The sequence below is a fragment of the Leptopilina heterotoma genome, unplaced genomic scaffold, assembly GCF_015476425.1.
Source record: "Leptopilina heterotoma isolate Lh14 unplaced genomic scaffold, ASM1547642v1 Lhet_130, whole genome shotgun sequence".
NCBI lineage: Eukaryota > Metazoa > Arthropoda > Insecta > Hymenoptera > Figitidae > Leptopilina > Leptopilina heterotoma.
This window is the reverse complement of record NW_025110849.1, coordinates 1,659,724-1,681,536: the sequence shown is the minus strand read 5'-3', so window position 1 is coordinate 1,681,536 and position 21,813 is coordinate 1,659,724. Positions and strand designations below refer to the sequence as shown.

The following is a 21,813-nucleotide window of genomic DNA, read 5'->3' as shown; positions in this document are numbered from 1 at the left end:
AAATAAGGAACGAAATATAAAACTTAATTATAAAAAATGAAGATCTGTAATAAGATATTAAAAACGTAAGTGGAATAAGAGCACGAAATGAAGAAACTCGAAAAATGCTCGAAAAATACATGCTGGAACGAAATCCTTGTATTTCCAAGGAATACTTCTAAAATCCTAGATTTATTTTTTGTTGTAAAATTTATTCGCTAGGAAGATAAAGTTTATCTCCATCTGAAGTGACTAAATCACTGAGTTCACTCAGTTAAATATCCAATTACCAGAAATCACACAATCTTTTCTAGAAACTAACTCAAGTAGTGTAGGTATACTTTCTAAAGTTGGATGATGGTAAAGTGAAAAACACAGATTATTTATATTCTTGAAATTTCATAAGCACGAGGCCTTTGTTTTTATTAATATCTCTGTACAAAAACAGTCGAAAAAATTATAGATTTTCTTTCGTTAAAGATTCAATTTTTTCGAGCTCACGGCATATATACAAGCGGTAAATCATAATAGAATATCATTTAACCTAAATACTAAACATAATTATACATTGATACATAATAGATATCATAATTATAGCATTATTATAGTAATAGTAATCTACGAGAGTCTAGGGATTTCTGTATTTTCTTGTACGTGTACGTGTAGTTTGTAAGTGATTTGTACAAATTGGAAAAAAACAGCTTTTCGAAAAAAAATTACCAAAGAAACAAAATCCATTTTTAACGAAAAGAAAGGCACGTCAACGTGTTTTCCTTTTCATCAAAAATGGAATTCTTTGACAATTCTTTTCCGAACATCTTTCTCTTTTAAAAATGCACATTTCATGTGTTTTGCTTTATCCGTCAAGTGAAAATTCTTCAGTTGCCCGAAAGGTTGGACAAATGACAGCTGACAAATTTCCAGTTCATTTGTTTTCATGTGTCGTGTCAACCGCTCTAAACGGATTTATACAGAATTCGTCGAGACGCATCTCGTTTGCCAATAACGTACAAATCAGTGGTGTAAAGTTTTCAACACAGAGAATTGTTTCATTCGCATATTTCACTTCTATAGTCTCAGACTTGGTTACTCTACAGTCAAATCTAATGATAATTACAAGCAAAGTAATGTCACGGGGGATAATCATTTGCGACCATTTCGAAATTCAAATCAAACAATTCTCTTTGTTTCACGATCTCTCGCTGACTACGCCTTTCATCTTGAACTCAACATCCTCCACAACTTCATTAACAAAAATAATTTATTCACAATATTTTTTCTCTCATATAAATATTCTCTTCTAACATTTTTTTCATGTTAAAAACTCGAATTTTCTCTCAAAATAATTGCACATCGTATAAATATACGAATTTCGAGAGATTAATTTGAGTAAATGTTGGAAAATTTCGTCATATAGTTTCGGACAATAATTTTTCTTTATTTCTGTACAATTGGAATAATTAATTTATAATTAATTAATTTAATAAAATTACAATTTGCGTTGATAAAGTGTTTAAAGGGAATGAAAATTTCAAGATGAAAGCACGATCACTATATTTTTCTTTCCCCATTCTTTCGCCCTTCCTCTCATCATCGCATCTACTGTCACTCGTGAAATTATCTCTCTCACTCGCTCTATTTTTCTGCCTTCCCTCGATATAATGACGGATTTATAATAATTTTTTTTCTCAAACCTCGAAAAGCAGAAAGTATTTCACCGGCTTTGTTTCATCGTTTCTCCGCGCCTGAGTTCCTATCTCACTCGTAATTTTTTTTTTTTTTTTTTTTTTATTTTTCTGTTACTTCACAACACACGCATTCTTCCGCAATGATCCCGGGGTCGAAGAGGAAGAATAATTCTTTTTTCCCTCGCAAAAGAAAGCAAAGAAAAACCTTTTCAAGTTTCTTTGATGAAAGCTTTTCAAGTTCGATAAAAATTCCTTTTTGGAAATTTGAAAAAGGAATTTTTATCGAACTTTAAAAAATGTTTTCATCAAGATTGGAAAAAATCAAGAAAGTAGAAAAAATTTAAAGGCCTCATTGCCGATTTCAAATAAAACCGAGTCTTGCCTATGTGACAAAGACTTTGTTTTTCATTCAAGTCTTAAATTTCTTTTCAAATTAGAGATTAGTCTTCGCTTTTTTTTGTTTCAACAGTTTCCTTTCATTCCCGTCCTCGCGGCCATTCGTCCAAAAGTCACTCGGCCTTATATTCGTAACGCGCTCGCACTTTTCGAAACTTGTCACATTTATTATTTTTTTTTTTTTATTTTTTTATATCATTTATCTTGATTTTGTCTCGATTTATTTAAAAAAATACTGAATTAACCAAGCTAAAATCACAGACTTGCTGGTCTTCATTCTACCAGCGGGTTTGTACAAATTCTTCCTGAAAGGACTCTATGCATTATGTTACAACGTGTTTTTTTATAAGTATGTATATATAATGTATATATATTTATAATAATTACAATTCGTTCAAGAAATCCATATGCTCGCATTTATCGCTTTATGTAACATATATATGTATAATCAGCAAATTATTAATACGCCTGGTGTGTTTTTTTGTGGTCGTGCGTCAGTGTGTAAACTGAAAATAATTAAAAAATTGCTTTTATATCAATAAGCAATCATTCCTTTTAACATCGATGCTTCTCTAAAATAACTTTAGAGAAGCATCGAAGAGAAAAGAAATGCATTTTCTTGAAATTATAAAAACATTTCATCTGCGCTTTACAATAATTTTTTTGTGCGCTCGCTGTGCTCGAAATTGATCACAAAAAAAGAAAGTAAAAAAAAACAATACAAATAAACCTGAAGCGACGAACGGCACCGACTTTCAATTGTTAACGTTGAGATTTTTTGATGACGAACTTAACATTGATGATGGATTTGTAAAGAAAACTTGTTCCTTTCAATCGTTCATCATTAATCTTAAGAATATCGATCAACACCATGAGATTTTCGTTTCGTTCAATCTTTTTTCTTCGTTATAATAGCGAGTGTCTCTGTCACAGGCGACACTGCAAAAATCTTTCATTCTCGTTGTCAACGTTTTTCGTAAATAAAAACCCATAGCGAAAATCGTCCCCGAGTGCACGGTCTCACCAAATATTTCTTACATTTTTTTTTTTTTTTTTTTTTGAAATTCAGATTCAAAAGCAAAAATATTCAATTTTGTTTGTAAAAATACAAAAAAAATAATTTTGTACTTTTAAGTAATTTCGTCGTACTGAGGACGGTATTAATTAAACCTGAGACAGGAGCAAAAAATAAAATGCATGGCGCAATTATCGTTCTGTGTATGCGCGCAGAGTTGCAATTTTATACGCGAAATGCAAAAAAAAATACATGGAAATTTTTTGCGTTTCGCGTTTTATATTTTTTATTCGCTATGTAAATACAACATAATGCTGGTCCCACATATACGAAACGCGCACGTATCGCGTAGACGCGTTACGCGCGCGTATACTCAACGCGCAGACGCAGATCGTTAACAAACTCAAAAAGGAGAAAAGAAATTTCTTTTCATCTTTCTCCCCTCTCCTTCCATTGCTCATGCGCAATGCATTTTTTCGACACTTCTGTCTGGTGTTCACTGAAAAATGGAGAGTTTACAAACAAAAGAGAAAGCTTTCGCTGGGAGTATTGATTTTCGGTGCACCGTGCGCCCGTGGCAACCAAATGAAACGTACTTCCGAATATAAATATATATACCTTCACATACATGCATATATGTATGCGTGTGAACAAATACGTGCGCCGAACACGATGGCAGGATTGAGATCACATTTTATATTTTATTTATTTTATTTATTTCATTTATTTTATTTATCTTTTCAATAATCAGGTGATGATCGACCTTACGTCGCAGAAGCGAGGGATAAAGTCAAGATCGTCGGAAAGTGGTGGAAAAAATCAATTGTGTGGTTGCCATCGTGTTGAGAGACACGTATGCACCCGCGTCTGGACATTAGGTTGTCGCATACGGAAATGACTTCTGTCTGATTCACATTGGAAAACGAATGCCTAAAATTTATTATTTTCTTTACATTTCAGAAAAAAATTCTCTCTCAATTGAAATTAGTGAATCGTCAGTTGTTTATTAATTCCTTGCTTCACTATCACTTTTACTTTACAAAGGCAGTTTTTCTTTTCCAATTTAAATATTATTCTGAAATAGTAATTTTCAAATAAGTGCGTCTTCACTAAATTTCAATCTAAAAAGTTTTTCAAATTTTGAGAAACTAATGAAATTCAATATTAAGCATTTGTTTTCTTTTGTTTATTTACCTTTCTTTGCATTTGCACATAAACATTCACGTCACTCACTCATTTTGCTCTCATTTTCTCCGTATTCTTATTATAATCACAGACGTGGTTTTACTAATTGCTACGTACAAGAGCCTTTTTTTTTTGTTCTTCGACGTCGAGCGCGATAAGTTTCTTTCTCTCTTTTTCTTTTTCTCACTTTCATACTTCCCTAATATAGAATCTGCAAAACTTCCGATTTTCTAAATCGAGAAAACATTTTGTCTTATTGCCCTTTTACAGTCAGACGTGACTCATAAAAATCTTATTGAATGAGAGAAGGGACAATTTTTATATACAAATTAGAAGAAAAAAAAAATATCAATAATAAAAATATTTAATATTAAAAAAAACAATTAGACAAAAATTAGTTTCTTTATCTTTAAATTTCGTTTTGAATTTCAGTATCTATTTTGTTTAGAAAATGTTGAAAAAAATTGCCCTTCATTTTGTTTCTCGCTTTGTTTAAATCTCATGAGTAGACATTTTATTGCAGAAAGGCGATAATGTAGAATCTCGAAACATAAAAATGTGCTTTGACTAGCTCTATATTTGCAAATAATCGCAAGGAAACGATATTTAATTGGATATTAATTATCACTAAATTCTGAGACAATCGAAAGTCTTGTAAAGCGTTATTTTTTTATCACAATCTTTGTCCAAACTCTCATGCACTCGGACAATTTATTCAATTGCCTTTAATTAATGAAACTAAAGTTGCCTATGTCGTTGAAATTAAATAAAAAAAATTATTTTTCACTCATTTTTGTCTGAATTGAAAATTTGCTCTTTAAATTTAGTAAAAATGTTTACTAATTTGAATTAGTCACTGACTTTTTGCTTCTGAATTAGTAAATTAATTTAAAAGCAAAAAGTCAGTCACTAATTCAAATTAGTAAACATTTTTACTAATTAAAATTTAGTGTTTAATGTAATGAAAATAATTTCTTTTTACAGAAAATTATTTGCTTCTTATTGAAGAAAAAGAATTCTTTTTGCATCGACAAAAACGTTGGTAACTTTACTTTCATTTTAATTACATTGATACTCTCTCTCTCTATATATTTATATATAGAAACATAAAGACAAATAAGTAAATACCAACGAGCTTTGTTTTTCATTATTGATTTCTCTTTTCTAGTATTGTAAATATTCGTCGAGAAAAAGTTGACACAGCTAGATATATAAATAAATATAATTATTTATTTATTTACATAAAGAGACAGAGAGAGGAAGCGATTGTCTACCTTGGTTAAAAAAAATTAGTCTCATTGTTTACACTGATTATTGAAAAAAAGAGACAAAGATATTTAATATTTAAAAAATGATGGATGACAGGTTATTGAAGATAAAATGCAATCTTTGAATAATCAACACGAAAAGAGATAATCAGTGTATAGTAACGAAGCTCGTGTGCATTTGTGAAAATTACCAAAGCGTTCTGGTTCACCGTTTTCGAGGCTCCTGATTGAAAACCTCGTAAAGATTAAATATTAAACTATTCCCAAAAATCTGATGAATATTCTTAATTTGGAATATTCGATTTTTAATTCAGGTTTCGAATCAAATATCCTAAAATTGATCGTAAAGAAAACTGAAGAAAATTTAAAAAAAAGTAATCTTACCTCTGTAAAAAAATAGAAATGAAACCTTGTTCCCTGGAAGGTTTTAAATGATAAATAAATTTTGTTATTGCAAGACAAAAACAACTTGTTGCACAGAAAAAATAAACACTAATATTTACACAATTGATTGAATATTTATAAATATACTCATTTCACAAAAAAAAGGCTTTTGCGAACTTTGTAACACTAAGAGACATTTTTCACAAAATTGGTATTCATTGTTTAATTGATTGAAAACCTTTTCGCAAATTCACTGATTCACACAACAATCATTTTCTTCTCTCAAGTACACTGCAGATTTATTTCATGTAAAATCATATACTCTCTCTTTCATACACACAGATTAGCAACATTTCACTCTCTCCCTACTTATTTTGCCCAATTACTCTCCCTTCGCGAAGAAAATCACAGTTGTTTCAAAAGGATATAATATACACAATTTCCGGCGATAAGCGCGCACGCACGTAGTATTGCTATCAGTAGTGCTAGTGCTAGTGCGTGCACACATACGGCACTTACAATATACAACGTTCATATATATATGTACATATAAACGCGCATAGGTCAATTACACACGTAAATATATCGAAGCAGTCGATTCCTGTGGGTCTGAGTGTAAAATCCCACCGAGCGACGATGTTCCTTTTCTCTAGACAAAAATGCCTCCCCAGGGGAAGGCACCTTTGGAAATCCTCGAAAGATGATGACGAATAACTGGAACGGTGTATTAAGCAGCACGAAGAGGAAGGATCGTGAGAAGGCAGGTAGGACAACGATAGACACACACACTGTCTTCTCCCTTTGTGTACATTAAATTTTCGTTTCTTGGTCTTCGGGGGAAAAATAAATGTTGGGATGCTGAGATCATAAAGAAGTTCCTAGGCCGAGCTGCAAGCTCGTCTTCTCCGGGAGTTCCGCGCTCGAGTCAACAAGAGCGAGGAGGGGAAGAAGACGTTGTTGTTGTTGTTGTTGGCAAATGATTAGCGACGAGATCGCACGGCTGAGGAGATGGATGGCGAGAAGGGGATCCTGTTGGGGATCGTTACACGATCTGAGCGAAGATCGGGACGGAAACTGGAGTGCGTTTCCGCCGCGGTGCTTCGGAATGGAGTTGTTCAACTGGACACAAATGCCGCGATTTGCTCGCTAAACTGAGGATACTCGAGGAGCAGCGAGTCCTTGCAGCTCTCGAATTGCTGCTGCTGTGGGTGGTGGTGTTGGATGTGCTCCTGGAACTGCTGACTCTGCTGCGGGCTGTCTTCCTGCTCGACGACGGCCGTCTTCTCGTAGAGGACGCAGATGGAGCCGTTCTCGCCGATTCTGTAGGACACTTCGGCGGGATCGATCCACATGGTGAACTCCGTCGGGAAGAGGCTGTGGAGCACGGTGGGCACGAGGCCGACGTTGGCGCCCGCCTGGGCGATCACCGGGTCCATCTTGCCGTTGATCCTGATGCAGCGGTAGCCCGAGCCGCGGTTGGGTCTGTCGGGGAACCAGTGGTCCCTGTACCGTCTCTTGAGCACCTCCGTCAACGACGTCTTGAACAGCTCGAGCTGCCGCTCCGTCACCTGGCCCGTCTGCATGCGCAGCAGGTCCACGAGAAAGTCTGCTGCTGAAACGATTTCCAGCCTCATTGTCACTGGTTCGTGATGGAAAACAGGATGAAGTGTTTCTGCCTCTTCTACATACAACCCAGTTCCACTTGTCAGTGACGGTCCTCTCATCCGCCACCTCTCGAGACACGCACTTCACACTTCCCTCGAATTTCGAAACTCAAAAACTCTTCTCTCTCTCGTTTCACACACGACAAAATGGCGTCGTCGTCGTCGTCACCTCGCAGCGATAGACTCGACCAGCGCGACGTCTCCACTCCAGCGGCCCAGCCAACTTTTTTTGCCCTCGGTCTCGACGTTTCTCCAACCAAAACTTTCTCGACACTTGTCACTTTTTCCTCTCTCGCGAATCCTAATCAATATTTTTCAACTATCGCGTTTTCAAGCCTCGTTCACTACTAAAATTACCAACTGGAAACATTAAGTCCAAGCCGATTTTCTTAACGCGACACTGTAAGACACTCCAAACTCGCGAGAACCGCACCCTCCGACAGGCGATGACTTTCTAATGGTAGCAGACCTCGGTTTCGATGGGGAAGCTTCGCCTCTTTGTTCACGCTCGGCGAGGTGGGGTGGCATCACTCGCAGCCAATGGAAGCGCCCAGCTGACGGTCATGTGACTGTAACGATGCGTCACAGCCACTGCGCAGTGTTAGTGTATGCCGCAGCTGCGTCCCGATTACAAGTATCAAGCCCTCGGGCCATAGCGTTTCCCAGGCAGTGGCGCTCAACCTGGGGATCGCTGCGCCGTGTGTTCGTTGATAGCACACAACAGAGGAAAAAAACAACACGCGTCACGCCACCGAGGACAACGCTCGACTGACTGTCGAGTACTTCGGGGGGAGGGAGAATCGACTGGTCTTAGCTCAAAATTACACATGACGACAGTCAATTCAGCACTTTTCTTTCAAGAACCATTATTATTTTTATTAAATTTTCACCATTTTAAATATAAAAAAATTTCCGATGTCAATGTTCAAGCAACTGAACTGTATTAGAGGGTTCTTATTAGATTCATAATTTACGGTTTGAAAGCTAAATTTTAATTGAAAAAAAAAATTTAATTTTAATTCTTTTAAAATGGCTACGCAAACAATTTTATAAAATTAACAAGTAATTAATAGTATAAAAGTGATTAACAAAGAGATTATGAACAAAAAATCATTTCACGATTGTTGTACGTGACAAGTTTCATCGACACTGTACGATAAACAATCAAGCTTTGTTAAAAAATATACACGAAATAAAATTCGAACACCGCTAATGCATTTGATGTACAAACATAAACGTAAAAGAAATATAATATGTGACGCTCCACGGTGAAAGGAGCTCCCAAATAACATTAGGCACAGTTTTCTGTGTACACAAAGACTGAGACTAATGTTTTTTGGGAGATACATATAGGTCCCTTTCTAACTGTGATGCGTCACATATGATGTCTAATATTGAAAGCAATAAGTAGAGAAACAGATTTTTTAAAAATTTTAATATTTCTTTTTATGTTTGTATATTAAATGAATTTCATATTGGTGTGCGGAACCTGCGATTCAGTGCGAGTGCAACTTGAATGTATCTGATTTTTTTTTAATTTCTTATATAAAATTGTAATGATTATCAATCTTAATTTTTTAACTATATATACTTTCCTCAATCAAACTTTCTTTTTTAAAATTTTTACAAATGCTTTGGCAACACTGTATACTATATTAAAAATACACTACTATATATAGTATGCAGGCTTCGCACTCATCTATTAAAACCTACTATTTACCACTTTTTTTAAGTTATGCTAATATTATTTGAGTACTTTTTTAGACTTCAGCCACTAAAAGCTACTATTTCTGTTTTTTTTTTTGACAATTTCCACTACTTTAAATTCGCTAACACTAGAAATCAAAAAACTATAATCAAATTCTTTAAAACGATTCAATTATTATAAAAAAATATTAGAAATTAAATTATTTTCAATATCTAGTATTTTCATAAATTTTCGTAAAAGAAATGAATTATTTGAAAAAAAATTGATTAAACTCTTATAAAGAATTCAATTATTTTCAAAAATAACAAAATTTCACAAAAGAATTCAATTATTTAAAAAAAAATTTATAAAATTCAATTATTTTCATAAATAATAAAATTTCCACCTGAATTCAATTAATCTAGAATAGTATTTACAAAAAAAAATTTCGAAATTTCACATTAATTCAATTACTTTCAATAATAATAATATCATTTTTCATGGAAATTCAATTATTAAAAAATTTTTTTTTTAATCATAAAAATTCAATTATTGTTATAAATAATAGAACTCATCTAAAAATTTCAATTATTTATAATACTATTTTAAATTAATTAATCGAAAAATTCTATTATTTCCACAAAAACAGTTTTTCAAAAAATTCAATTATTTAAAATTAAATTTTTATAATATTCATTATATTTCGAAAAAATTAATTATTTAAAACAATGTTTATAAAATTCTTATGAAGTATTAAATTATTATTTTCAAAAATAACAACATTTTTCACAGAAATTCAATTCTTTTTGAACATTGTAATAAAATTTTCTGCAATAATTCAATTATTTTCTCATAAATAATAAAATTGTTTCCAGGAATTTAATTATTTTTGAAAATTTTAATAAAATTCTTAGCAACTATTCAATTATTTTCATAAATAATAAAATTCATCGCAAGATTTCAATTATTTTTAATTCAATTTTACAGGAATTGCTCAAAAAATTTAATTATTCTTAAAAATTTGATTTCAAGTCCTTGAAAAAATAAATTATTAAAAAAAATTTTTTTTTTAAATTCTTTGGAAGAATTCAATTATTTACAAAAATATTAGAATTTTTCACAGGAATTCAATTATTTTCAAATATGTGACGCGATCTGAAGAAAGGGACCTTAGAAGCAAAAAATTATAGGTTATGTTTGCAATTTTTTAAATGAAAATACAAAAAAAGGATCAACTGTCAATATAAATCATTAAAGTTTAAGTCTTCATTAAAACTAAAATATTTAATAAACACTGATTTTAATTCGAAATAAGTAAAAAGAAACTTTCAAACAAGAAAAAAGTAACTCTAACCCAACCTTAAAATGATTTGCTTCTAAGGTCCCTTTCTTCAGATCGCGTCACATATTTTTTAAAAAATGTTCGAAAGAAATCAATTATTTTAAATACAATTTTAATTAGATTAAAAAAAAATTCAATTATTATTCTTTTAGATTAATTTAATAAAGTTCTTCCCAAGAAATTCAATTATTTACATAAATAATTCCTGGAAAGAATTCAATTATGGCGATAAATAATAAAATTACTCCCGAAAATTCAATTATTTGAAACATTTTAAATAAAATTCTTTGCAAAATTCAATTGTTTTCATAAATAACAATATTCAATTATTTTTAAAAATAATAAATTTCTTCTTGGAAATTCAATTATTATATAAAATTCTAATAAAATCTATTTGTAAAATTGAAAAATTTGTTCCAACGAAAGATTAATTATACTTTTGGAAAATTTTCTCAATTCAATTGCTTTTCAATATCTACAATTTTCAACAAATTTTCAAATAGAATTTGTATAATTAATTAAAAAAATTGTTGTAAAAATATTCGTATGAATTCAATTATTTTTATGAATAATAAAAGTTTTTGAGGAATTCAATATTATTTAAATTATAATTTGCATAAAATTAGTCGAAAGAAATCAATTATTTAAAAATGTTTATAAAGTATTCTTCGCAATTTAAATTATTTTAAGAAGTGTCTAAAACGAGTTTTTTTTTTGTCGTCAAGTTTAATTTTTCGATAGCTACTTTTTTACTACTTTTTTTAGTTTGAAAGCTACTTTTTGCTACTTTTTCAAATTAATTATGGAGTGCGAAGTCTGAGTATGCTATAATGTATTTAAAATGTACATAAACATTAAATAATTCAAATAAATTTAGAAAAATAAATAAAGATAGTTAATATATTGAATAGAATACATATAGAGAGAAATTAAAAAAGAATAAAATAAATAGTACCTATAATAATGTTAAAAATTGTCATTAGGAAGCGTTGACAAATTATGTCACGCAATTTTTTGAGATTTTTAACCCCCCTCCCCTCCTTCTGTCATGCAATTCCACATGTGAAAAATACATTGTGTCACGTTTAATAAAGACCCCCCCCCCACCTCCAAAAACGTGATATCATTTGTGAATGTTTCCTTATGAAAGAGAAAATATAATGCGATGCAACTTTTTGTTAAAAAATTTTCTTTCAGAAATCGAAATTATATACAAGTTTCTCTATATATATATATTTCTAAAAAAAGCTAATAAAAACCTTAAAAAAATTATGAATAAAAAATGTAAAATATTGAAAATTTTGCATATTTATTGTTTCCCAATCACAATTTTGGTTACGAAATTCTAAATTTCTTTAACAAAAAATATTTGAATCACACACCGAAAAAAAATGTTTTCAATAAATTTTAGAGAATTCCTCTTTTTATTGCAGCATTTTTTCCTTTTACACATGCCTATAGTTTTCCTTTCTAATTGAGAGGATTTTCTTCTTTCTAGTATAAATTTGCTTAAGTTTTAGAGGAATAATTGTAATCAAAGAAGAATGATTAAAATTCGTCTTTTAGTTAAAAAACTTTCAAATATAAACAAAAAAGCCTCTTTTTTGTATAGATGAATATATTCGTATATTGAAACTAAAAATTTAAAAATAATTGTTAGGCGAATTTCCTTTTCACTTTGAGATTTTATTTTTTTCGGTGAATAAATTTTTTTCAGAGTAAAATATTATTAATATTAATGATAAATAGTAAAATAACAATAGTTTCAATCATATTATTACTTAATTAATAAAATAATATTAGAGCTGTGCAAAATAATTCGAACCGAACAGTTCGAATTTTTTCGCTTAGTTCGAATGTCAAAAATTATTCGACATTCGAGTTACTACAAAATTCGAATAACCGAACCGAGTTGTGTTCGGTTTTAGTACGCTAAAATGTCGAATTCTAAAATTCGATATTTCAATCGTCTAGTTCGAATGTCGAAAAACCAACATTCGAACTAGCCTAGTTTTCGACATTCGACGCCCCAAAACCGAACAAAACTCGGTTCGGTTCGAATTTTTCACAGCTCTAAAAAATATATTTTTTAACAAAATTATATATTTAATATTGACAAAATTAAAATAATTAGTAATAATAATATAATAATTAATGAATATTAACGTAGAATTCCAAGAAATGAGCTCTGATCTTATATATATTGATTAATTTGAATTGTCAATGTAAAAGAATATATAGCTTATGAACTCTATGACTTTGTTCGACTGAGTTGAATAGTCAGTTACTCGTAAGCACTTGCATTTTAATTTAATTTATTTTTCAAACTGAGCAATGCCTCTTAATGACCTCTATTTATATTGTGTATGCTTATTATTTTGTCAAAAAAGAATTTTTAGTTTTAATGTCTATTCTGTTTAGTTAAGGGGAGACCCCACCTTAATTTTGACCCCTTTAAAATAAAATTATTAAACGAGGTAATATTTTTCTTCTTGCATCATTTTTAACCTGAAAACATGTAAGATGGTCAAAAATATTTAATTTTAATTTTTGAAGAGGTTAGAATGTTTTCTTTTGACCTACCTAATGCACATTATTGCAAATCCATACGAGAAGTTGTTTAGAATGGTAAAATATGGTCCTGAACCTTTATTTTTTCCAATTTGATGCTCTGAGTCGAAAAAACATATAGTTAAAATTGACGATTACCTCATTTTTATGGTAAAAACTATAAAAATCATGGCTTTTTGCATTTATTTCGGTATATATAAAGTATACCATAAAAGCTTCGAACTATGATTTTTATGGTTTTTACCACGAAAATGAGCTAAATGTCAATTTTAACAATGTTTTTTGAATAATAGCATAAAATTACGTAAATATACACAATTTGAAAAAAAATTAAAGATTTAAGGCTTTCGAAATTTTGGCAAAATTTAAAAATTTGAATATTAAAAATCGATCTTCTCTTACAGTTTTTAATATTTTTTAACGAAAATTTTTTTCCATGCATATTTTATACCATTCTTAACAACTTCTCGCATGGATTTGCAATAATATGCAATAGGTCAAAAGAAAAAATTCTAACCTCTTAAAAATTAAAATTAAATATTTTTGACTATCTTATATGTTTTCAGGTTAAAAATGATGCAAGAAAAAAAATATTACCTCGTTTCATAATTTTATTTTAAAGGGGTCAAAATTAAGGTGGGGTCTCCCCTTAAATTGTAATATGTGAAATATGTTTCGATATATGACCTGATCAATTAGTCATCAAAGTTTACAAATAATGTACTATGCGTTTTGAACCCAGAATCGAAACGATTAATATATAATTATCATTTCTCGACTGTTTACCTTTTTATAGGGCATTGATTTGAAGCAGCATGAGCGCTGGTCAGTTTATCTATACCTAGAGCAGCACCAAGGAAAACTAAATAGTATCCATCAGGTTCTCCTTGCAGTTTCTAAACACTGCGGCATGGCAGCAGAGAAATGCCTGTCTCTGATATAGGTGAGATTTACAAACGCCTCAAGTCAGCTGCATACATTAGGTACATTCCCAGTAATAATAGATAAAAGTTCTATGACTACCCTTATATCTGTATAGATTCAGGCTCAAATACAAAGGAAGGGTCCGACCCTCGTCTGAAACTCTGTCGGTCGATTCTGTCACGTTTTCCACCACGAGTTGCGCAATTCCCTACAAGAATTCATTTAAAAAAAATTTTTTTTTTTTTTTTTTGCTTATTGTTAAACGAGTCTATCGTTTTTCAGTTTTCCAAAAACTTATTGAACCCAATGAATGTTGAAAAAATTAGATGTAATATCCCGTGTTTATGAATCTTTTCCTAGTTATATAAATCCTTCAAAAGGATAATGACAAATTTTTTTACATTCAATTTTATTTCATACCTTTTTACTCATTAAATATATATAATATTTCAACATTTACAGAGTATATTTATGTAACTTTAAACATGAAAAATTTATATAAAATCATAAAACTGTACATAAACATTGAATTTATACGTTCTATTAGAAATAATTATTTTCTTGGAAATTTGATATTTATCGTTAAATTAAAGTTTTTGACTATTTATTCTATGAAAATGTATATATAACTATGGTTGTGGATTTTGTACTTGTTTTGGCACTTTAAATTATACCGACCATTTTGCTCCAAGTAATAATTAAATATACACTTTTGATTTTAACGTACGTGCTATCCTAAAGTTACTTGAGTGCTTTCACATTTTGCTTGAGTCTTTCATATACCTAACAGTAAAAATACAATTCAACCCACATATGATAATAGCTGCTTTATAGATCTTTTTCTCTAGGTTGAATTATGCTATACGCCTACGCTGGAAAAATACAACAAATCTATATATATGGCTATATCATATTGAAATTAACTTGACTGCAATCTTTGCGGAATCTTTAGTTGTGAAGCTCACGAAGCTTAAAGTATAGGTATAATTATTTAAATTTCCACTGCTTTTCAATGTTTAGTCAAATTTTGCGTTAAACTTTGCCATTACTAGAACAGATTTAAACCGTTTTTATCTTCATATTTAGGTTATAAAACAAAAATAAATTGAGCATACAAAAAATACTTTCATAAAATTATTTTTTTTAAGTATAAACAGAAGAAAGAAATTTAAATGGTTTACTATGTCTACATCTGAGTATGTGAAATTTCACAAATTAAAAGTTATAAGTTGCCCTCTCATTCAATAAGTATATACTCATACACTTATAATAAATAAATTTTTCACTTATTTTGAGTGAAATTTCACTTATTATAAATGTATATGCACTTATTAAACGAGAAAGCGACTTACAGACATCGCACTCGATAATTAATTTTAAAAAAGTAGCAAAAAGTATCTTTCAAACTGAAAAAAGTAGTAAAAGAGTAACTATCGAAAAATTAAACTTGACGACCAAAAAACTCGTTTTAGACACTTCACAAAACTGACAAAAATCTCATTTCATATTTTTTATTTTCCTGACTTTTTCCTAATTTTCATCAAAAATATAATTACTTCTTTCTTATCCTATACGCTAATAAATTGAATTCCGGCAACGAATTTTATTCTTCATGAAAGAATTTAAATATTTATAAAAATAATTTATTTCATGCGGAGAATTTTATAAAATTTTTTAAATAATTCATTCTTTCGACTAATTTCATGCAAATTCTAATTTAATGATTGATTTCCTGAGAAATTTTTATTATTCATGAAAATAATTGAATTCTTACGAAGATTTTTACAAAAAATTTTTTGAATACATACTTGAGTTCTGTTTGGAAATTTTATGAAAGTATTTAAAAATCATTGAATTGTGCAAAGTTTTTAAAAATAATTAAATTTTACAAAGAATTCTATTAAAATTTCTGAAAATAAATTGAATGTCTGTGTGTTATTTTATTAAATTTTTTTAAAAATAATTTAACTTTTAAAAAGCATTTTATTATTTATGAAAATAATTGAATTCTTGCGAACGATTTTATTAGAATTCTCTAAAATAATTGAATTTACAAGAGAAAATTTATTACTTTCAAAATAATTGAATTTTCGGGAATAATTTTATTATTTATCGCCATAATTGAATTCTTTCCAGGAATGATTTATGTAAATAATTGAATTCTTGGAAAGAACTTTATGAAAATCTAAAAGAATAATAATTGATTTCTTTCGAACATTTTTTTTAAATATTTAAAAATAATTGAATTCCTGTGAAAAATTTTAATATTTTTGTAAATAATTGAATTCTTTCAAAGAATTTAAAAAAAAAAATTTTTTTACCTAATAATTAATATTTTCGAGAACTTGAAATAAAATTTTTAAGAATAATTAAATTTTTTGAGCAATTCCATGTAAAATTGTATTAAATTTGATTTATTTTGTATTTATCTGTATTTTATTTTATTATTTATGATAATAATTAAATTAATTCGAAAAAACGTCTGGACGTAACATTATTTTTGAAAATAATTGAATTCTTCAGAAGAATTCTATAAACATTGTTTTAAATAATTAATTTTGTCGAAATATAATAAATTTTTTGAAAATTTTATTTTAAATAATTGAATTCTTGTCAAAAACTTTATTTGTGAAAATAATTGAATTTTTCGATTAATTAATTTAAAACAGTATTAAAGATAGTTGAATTTCTTCGATGAGTTTTATTATGAAAATAATTGAATTCTAGCGAACGATTTTAATATTAGAATTTTTTTAAGTAATATTGAATTTCTAAGAAGAAATTTATTACTTTTAAAAATAATTGAATTCTTGTGATGAATATTGTTATTTATGAAAACAAGTAAATTTTACAAAGAATTTTATTAAAATGCCTGAAAATAATTAAATTTTCGGGAATAATTTTTTTATTTATCATAATTAAATTCTTTCCAAGAATTATTTATGTAAATAATTGAATTATTGGGAAGAATTTTATGAAAATCTAAAAGAATAATAAATTTAATTATTTTAAAAAAATGTATAATTAAAATTCTATATTTAAAATAATTTATTTCTTTCGAACAAATTTTATTAAAATATTTGAAAATAATTGAATTCGTATCAAAAATAATTGAAATCCTGCGATGAATTTAATGATGTATTTTTGAAAATAATTGAATAGTTGCAAAGAATTTTATTAAAATTTTCAAAAATAATTAAATTCATGGGAACAATTTTATTATTTTTGAGAAAATAATTGAATTATTACGAAAAATTTTATTAAATTGTTTAAGAAGAATTGAATTTCTGTGAAAATTTTTGTTATTTTTGAAAATAATTGAATTCTTTATAAGAATTTTATAAAAATTTTGTTAAATAATTGAATTCTTTATAAGAATTTTATAAAAATTTTGTTAAATAATTGATTTTTTTGAAATTTTTTTAAAAATGTTATTCTAAATTAATTGAATTCCTGTGGAAATATAAAATAATTGAATTCTTTTGCGAAATTTTATGAAATTACAAGATATTGAAAATAATTTTGAATATTTTAAAGGTGAAGAAGCTATCAATTTTCCGAATCAATTTTAACAAATAAATTAAATATCTTAAATAAATCTCGATAAGCTCACGGGCTTCAATGTATCGACAGCACAGCTGTCCTAATACAGAAACCTGCTTAATCTGAAAAATATTTTCGAAATTAATTAATAATTAAATTGATAGCTTCTTCACCTTTAATATATAACTGCCGAATGATAAATTCACTTTCTATAATTTTGAATATTTTTTGAAAATAATTGAATCGTTGAAAAGAATTCGATTATATAATTTTTGAGAATAGTTTTTTGATTTCTAGTATTAGCTGATTTAAAGTAGTGGAAATTCTCAAAAGAAAAACAGAAATAGTAGCTTTTAGTGGGTGAAATCTAAGAAAAGTAGCCAAATAGTATAGCATAACGTAAAAAAAAGTAGTGAATAGTAGGTTTTAGTAGATGAGTGCGAAGCCTGGATTTATAACTTTTTAATATAAATTATTTACGACTCTGATGTAAATGTGTATGACTATAAGTGCAAAGATACGGTTTTATAATTCTTTTTTTTCGATGTCAGAGGTTGAAGACGAAGTAGTAGAAAAGTGAGTGTTCCGTTATTAACGGTGAGACCTGAATCTGGTGTGGGTGATACTTATTTGTACAGAGTAACGACGCACTCGATATTCTCTTCTACTTCTTCTTGTATATTGAAAGTATACAATATATGAAAACTATCTACCTAAGATACCTCATTTTATTAGTTAATATTAATTAATTTGAATGTTGTGCTTATAGCATAAAGAGAAGTATATACACACTTTCAGAAAATTCGAAGTCATTAAAATAAGTACAATATGCAATACTCTTATTTCAATACCAAATTGGATCAAACTAAGTAAAAATTGGATTAAAATAGCTTCTGGTATGGAAATTATTTTATTCTTGCTGTTTTACTTCATCAAATTTCTTAGAAAAAATTGAAACTTGTTTCGCAGTTAATTAAAAAAAATGTTTATTATTATATGATTTATTGAAGCTAGTGGGCAAAAGGAGATAGAGATTTAAAAACTTTTGTTGAAAAGTTTGAAAATATTGAATGTTTTGAATGGTTGTGAATGGTTTTGAATGAGAGTCACTGAATTGGACTACAGGCTTTGAAGCATAAATCCGAGCATTGGAGAGCGAGTCAAAACGGCATGGATCGCTAGAAAGCTCCACATTATCTTATACGTGACATGCACACACGGCTACAATTTATACATCTAGCTTCTATCCAGTTGAAACGTTTAAACTTCAAGCGTACACGATATATGGCAGTAATGAGCTGCAATCGGTTTGTTCGAATCTCCTGGATTTGCTTGCATTCAAAAGTGTTTTACCTCGATTTCTAATTTTAGTGCCGAACACGAGAAAGCAACCACAAAACCTTCCTATATATAAATATATATTTTATATTCATTATTCGATGAGGATGAAAGTCAAAGGTTCAAAACATTGCAATGTATTTTTCTTATATTTTATTAAGGAACCATTTTCATCCATTTTTATTGCAAGAGTTTCAAAAATATTCTCAACCACTATACAATAAACTTATTTCCCTTTAAACGTAAGCATTTCTATTGACAAGCAAACATCTGTCAAGTAAAAGTGTATTCAATAATTTTATTTCTATTCATATAATATATGGAAATTATTGCTTTGATATAATTGTTAAGTTTATATAACTATATTTAATGTTCACACAGCAATTGCTAATTTGTTTTATGTTTACGTAATAATTATTTGCGTAAAACAATTCACCTGATGGTTATATTTAATTAGTTCCTTATATGTTTGCATTATGACCAATATAATGAAATTAATGGAAAGAATAACAAAAAATTGTGACAGCTAATGTAGTAATAAAATGATTCAATTATAAAGAAGACTATAGATGCGGTTAACACACAATTTAAATGTAATATTTTTTTTTAAAATCGTATTCTTTTGAATTTGACTTTAATGGAAATCGGGAAAAATCCCCCTCCCCCCTCTCACCAAATGATTTCCCGTGTGTAGTTTTACTCCTAAGTTTACAATTCCGTAAAAGTCGAAGTTTTTTTTTAAAAAAGGTCCGAAATTCAATTATTTTCTAAACTAATAAAATTCTTCGCAGAAATTCAATTACGTTCAAAAATTTAAAAAAATTCTCGTCAAAATTTCAATTACCTTTAGAAATATTAAAATTCTCCTTCGAAATTCAATGATTTTCAAAAATTTTAATACAAATTTTGACAAAATTTCAATTATTTTCATAAAATTTTTCAAATTAATTCAATTATTTAAAAAAAATTTGATACAATTTTACGCAAACATTTAATTATTTTCATAAAATAATAAAAATTTCACATAAATTTAATTGAATTGTAAAATAAACGAATTTGAAAATTCTCAAAGAGTTTTTCAAAAATTGTTATAAATAATGAATTTATAAAAGTATTCTAGTTAAAAACACCACTAAAAAATTAAATTTTGAAGACTAAGTTTTTAATTTAACTAAACTTAACTAAATTTTTAATATAATTTTAATTAAATTTCTCAAAAAATGTAATTAATTCTTCCAAATTATATTAAAATTCGTCCAAAAAATTTAATTATTTAAAAATTTGTTGATAAAATTTTTTATGAGAATTGAATTTTAAGAAAAATTCAATTATTCAATAAATTATTCATTTTTGTATTTAAATTATTTAATTCTAATAGAATTTTCTAATAAAAATTAATTTAAAAATAAATTTCAGTTAAAATTTGAGTTAATAATTGAATATTAAAAGCATTATAGCGTGAATTTTTAGAAATACTTGAATATTTGAAAAGGTTCCATATTAAAATCTTTGAAAGTTTAAAATTTTCGTATACGCTTTTAACTAAAATTTCTGTATTAGAATTAATTGTTTTGAAAACGTTTATTTGAATTTTACTTGAAATTATTTTTTTGAAGTTTTTATTTTTTAACATATATTTAATTGAAGAATGCCCGAATAATTGAAATTTTGTAAAATTGAATTGTAAAATAAATAAATTATGAAAATTCTCAAAGAACTTTTTCAGAAATTATTAAAAATAATGGATTTATAGAAGTATTCTAGTTAAAAACAAATACATACGAAAATTTAATTTTGGAGAAGTTACAAATTATTGCAGAAATTTTATTATTTTCATAAATAATAAAACTCATGGCAGAATTTCAATTATTTTTAATACAATTTTATTCAAATTTCTCGAAAAATGTAATTATTCTTAAAAATTTTATTAAAAATCGTTCAAAGAATTTAATCATTTAAAAATTTATTGATAAAATTCTTCATAAGAATTGAATTTTAAGAAAATTCAATTTTTCAATAAAATTATTTATTTTTGTACTTAAATAATTGAACTCAGTAGATTTTTCTAATAAAAATTGATTTAAAATGAATTTCAGTTAAAATATGAGATAATAATTGACTATTAAAAGCAATATAGCGTGAATTTTAAGAAATAATTGAATTTTGAAATTAATTTATTTGAAAAAGTTGAATTTAATTTTTTTTTCATATTATTTCAAGTTTTTATTTTCTAATATATGAAGAATTTACGAATAATTGAAATTTCGTAAAATTGAATATTGTAAACAAATGGATTTGAAAATTGTCAAAGAACTTTTTTGAAAATTATTAAAAATAATTGATTGAAAGAAGAATTTGAATTAAAAATTCTTGAAAATAATAATTGAATTGAAATGATGAAAATAATTTGGAAAAAGAATAATATTCTTATATAATAATGATGACTTTATCACTGGGCCATCTTCATGTTTTGCAGTTATAAAAAATTGAATTTTATTTTTAGTTTTAAGTAAAATGTTCTCTTTTTTGACTCGGCGGACTGCTAAAATTTTTGTCAGTAATAATTGATTCGTAAATGGTCCGTAATTTTTAATTTTTGGTCCGTAAAGTCCGTATTTTTAAATACTTTCACTGGTTCGAGCCCTGATGCAGATAAATAAATTGCTTTTTGTTGCGTTATGAGAATATAAATCTGGTATTTACAGTTTTTTGTAAAAGAGGATTAATAGAAATTAAAAAGAAACCTTTAAGGGAATTTTCTGGTGAAAGAAAAAAAGTTACAGCCAGTCACTATAACCTTATGCCCTTAAGTTAATATTTGGACTAATG

At 27.9% G+C, this 21,813-nt stretch overlaps 2 protein-coding genes across 2 annotated transcripts in view; both read right to left on the bottom strand.

Annotated features, from left to right (window-relative positions):
• LOC122512999 (inositol-pentakisphosphate 2-kinase) overlaps positions 1 to 21,813 on the bottom strand; it is a 172,679-nt gene that overhangs the window by 73,845 nt on the left and 77,021 nt on the right. The gene's annotated exons all lie outside the window — the stretch shown is intronic.
• LOC122513000 (protein BTG2-like) lies at positions 6,184 to 8,037 on the bottom strand. The gene has a single exon (XM_043629226.1). The coding sequence runs from the start codon at positions 7,637 to 7,639 to the stop codon at positions 7,031 to 7,033; it is 609 nt and encodes a 202-aa protein (XP_043485161.1). The 5' UTR covers positions 7,640 to 8,037; the 3' UTR covers positions 6,184 to 7,030.

Coding starts and splice junctions, on each gene's coding strand:
- LOC122513000 (XM_043629226.1), bottom strand. CDS start 7,639: ATGAGAGGACCGTCACTGACAAGTGGAACTGGGTTGTATGTAGAAGAG.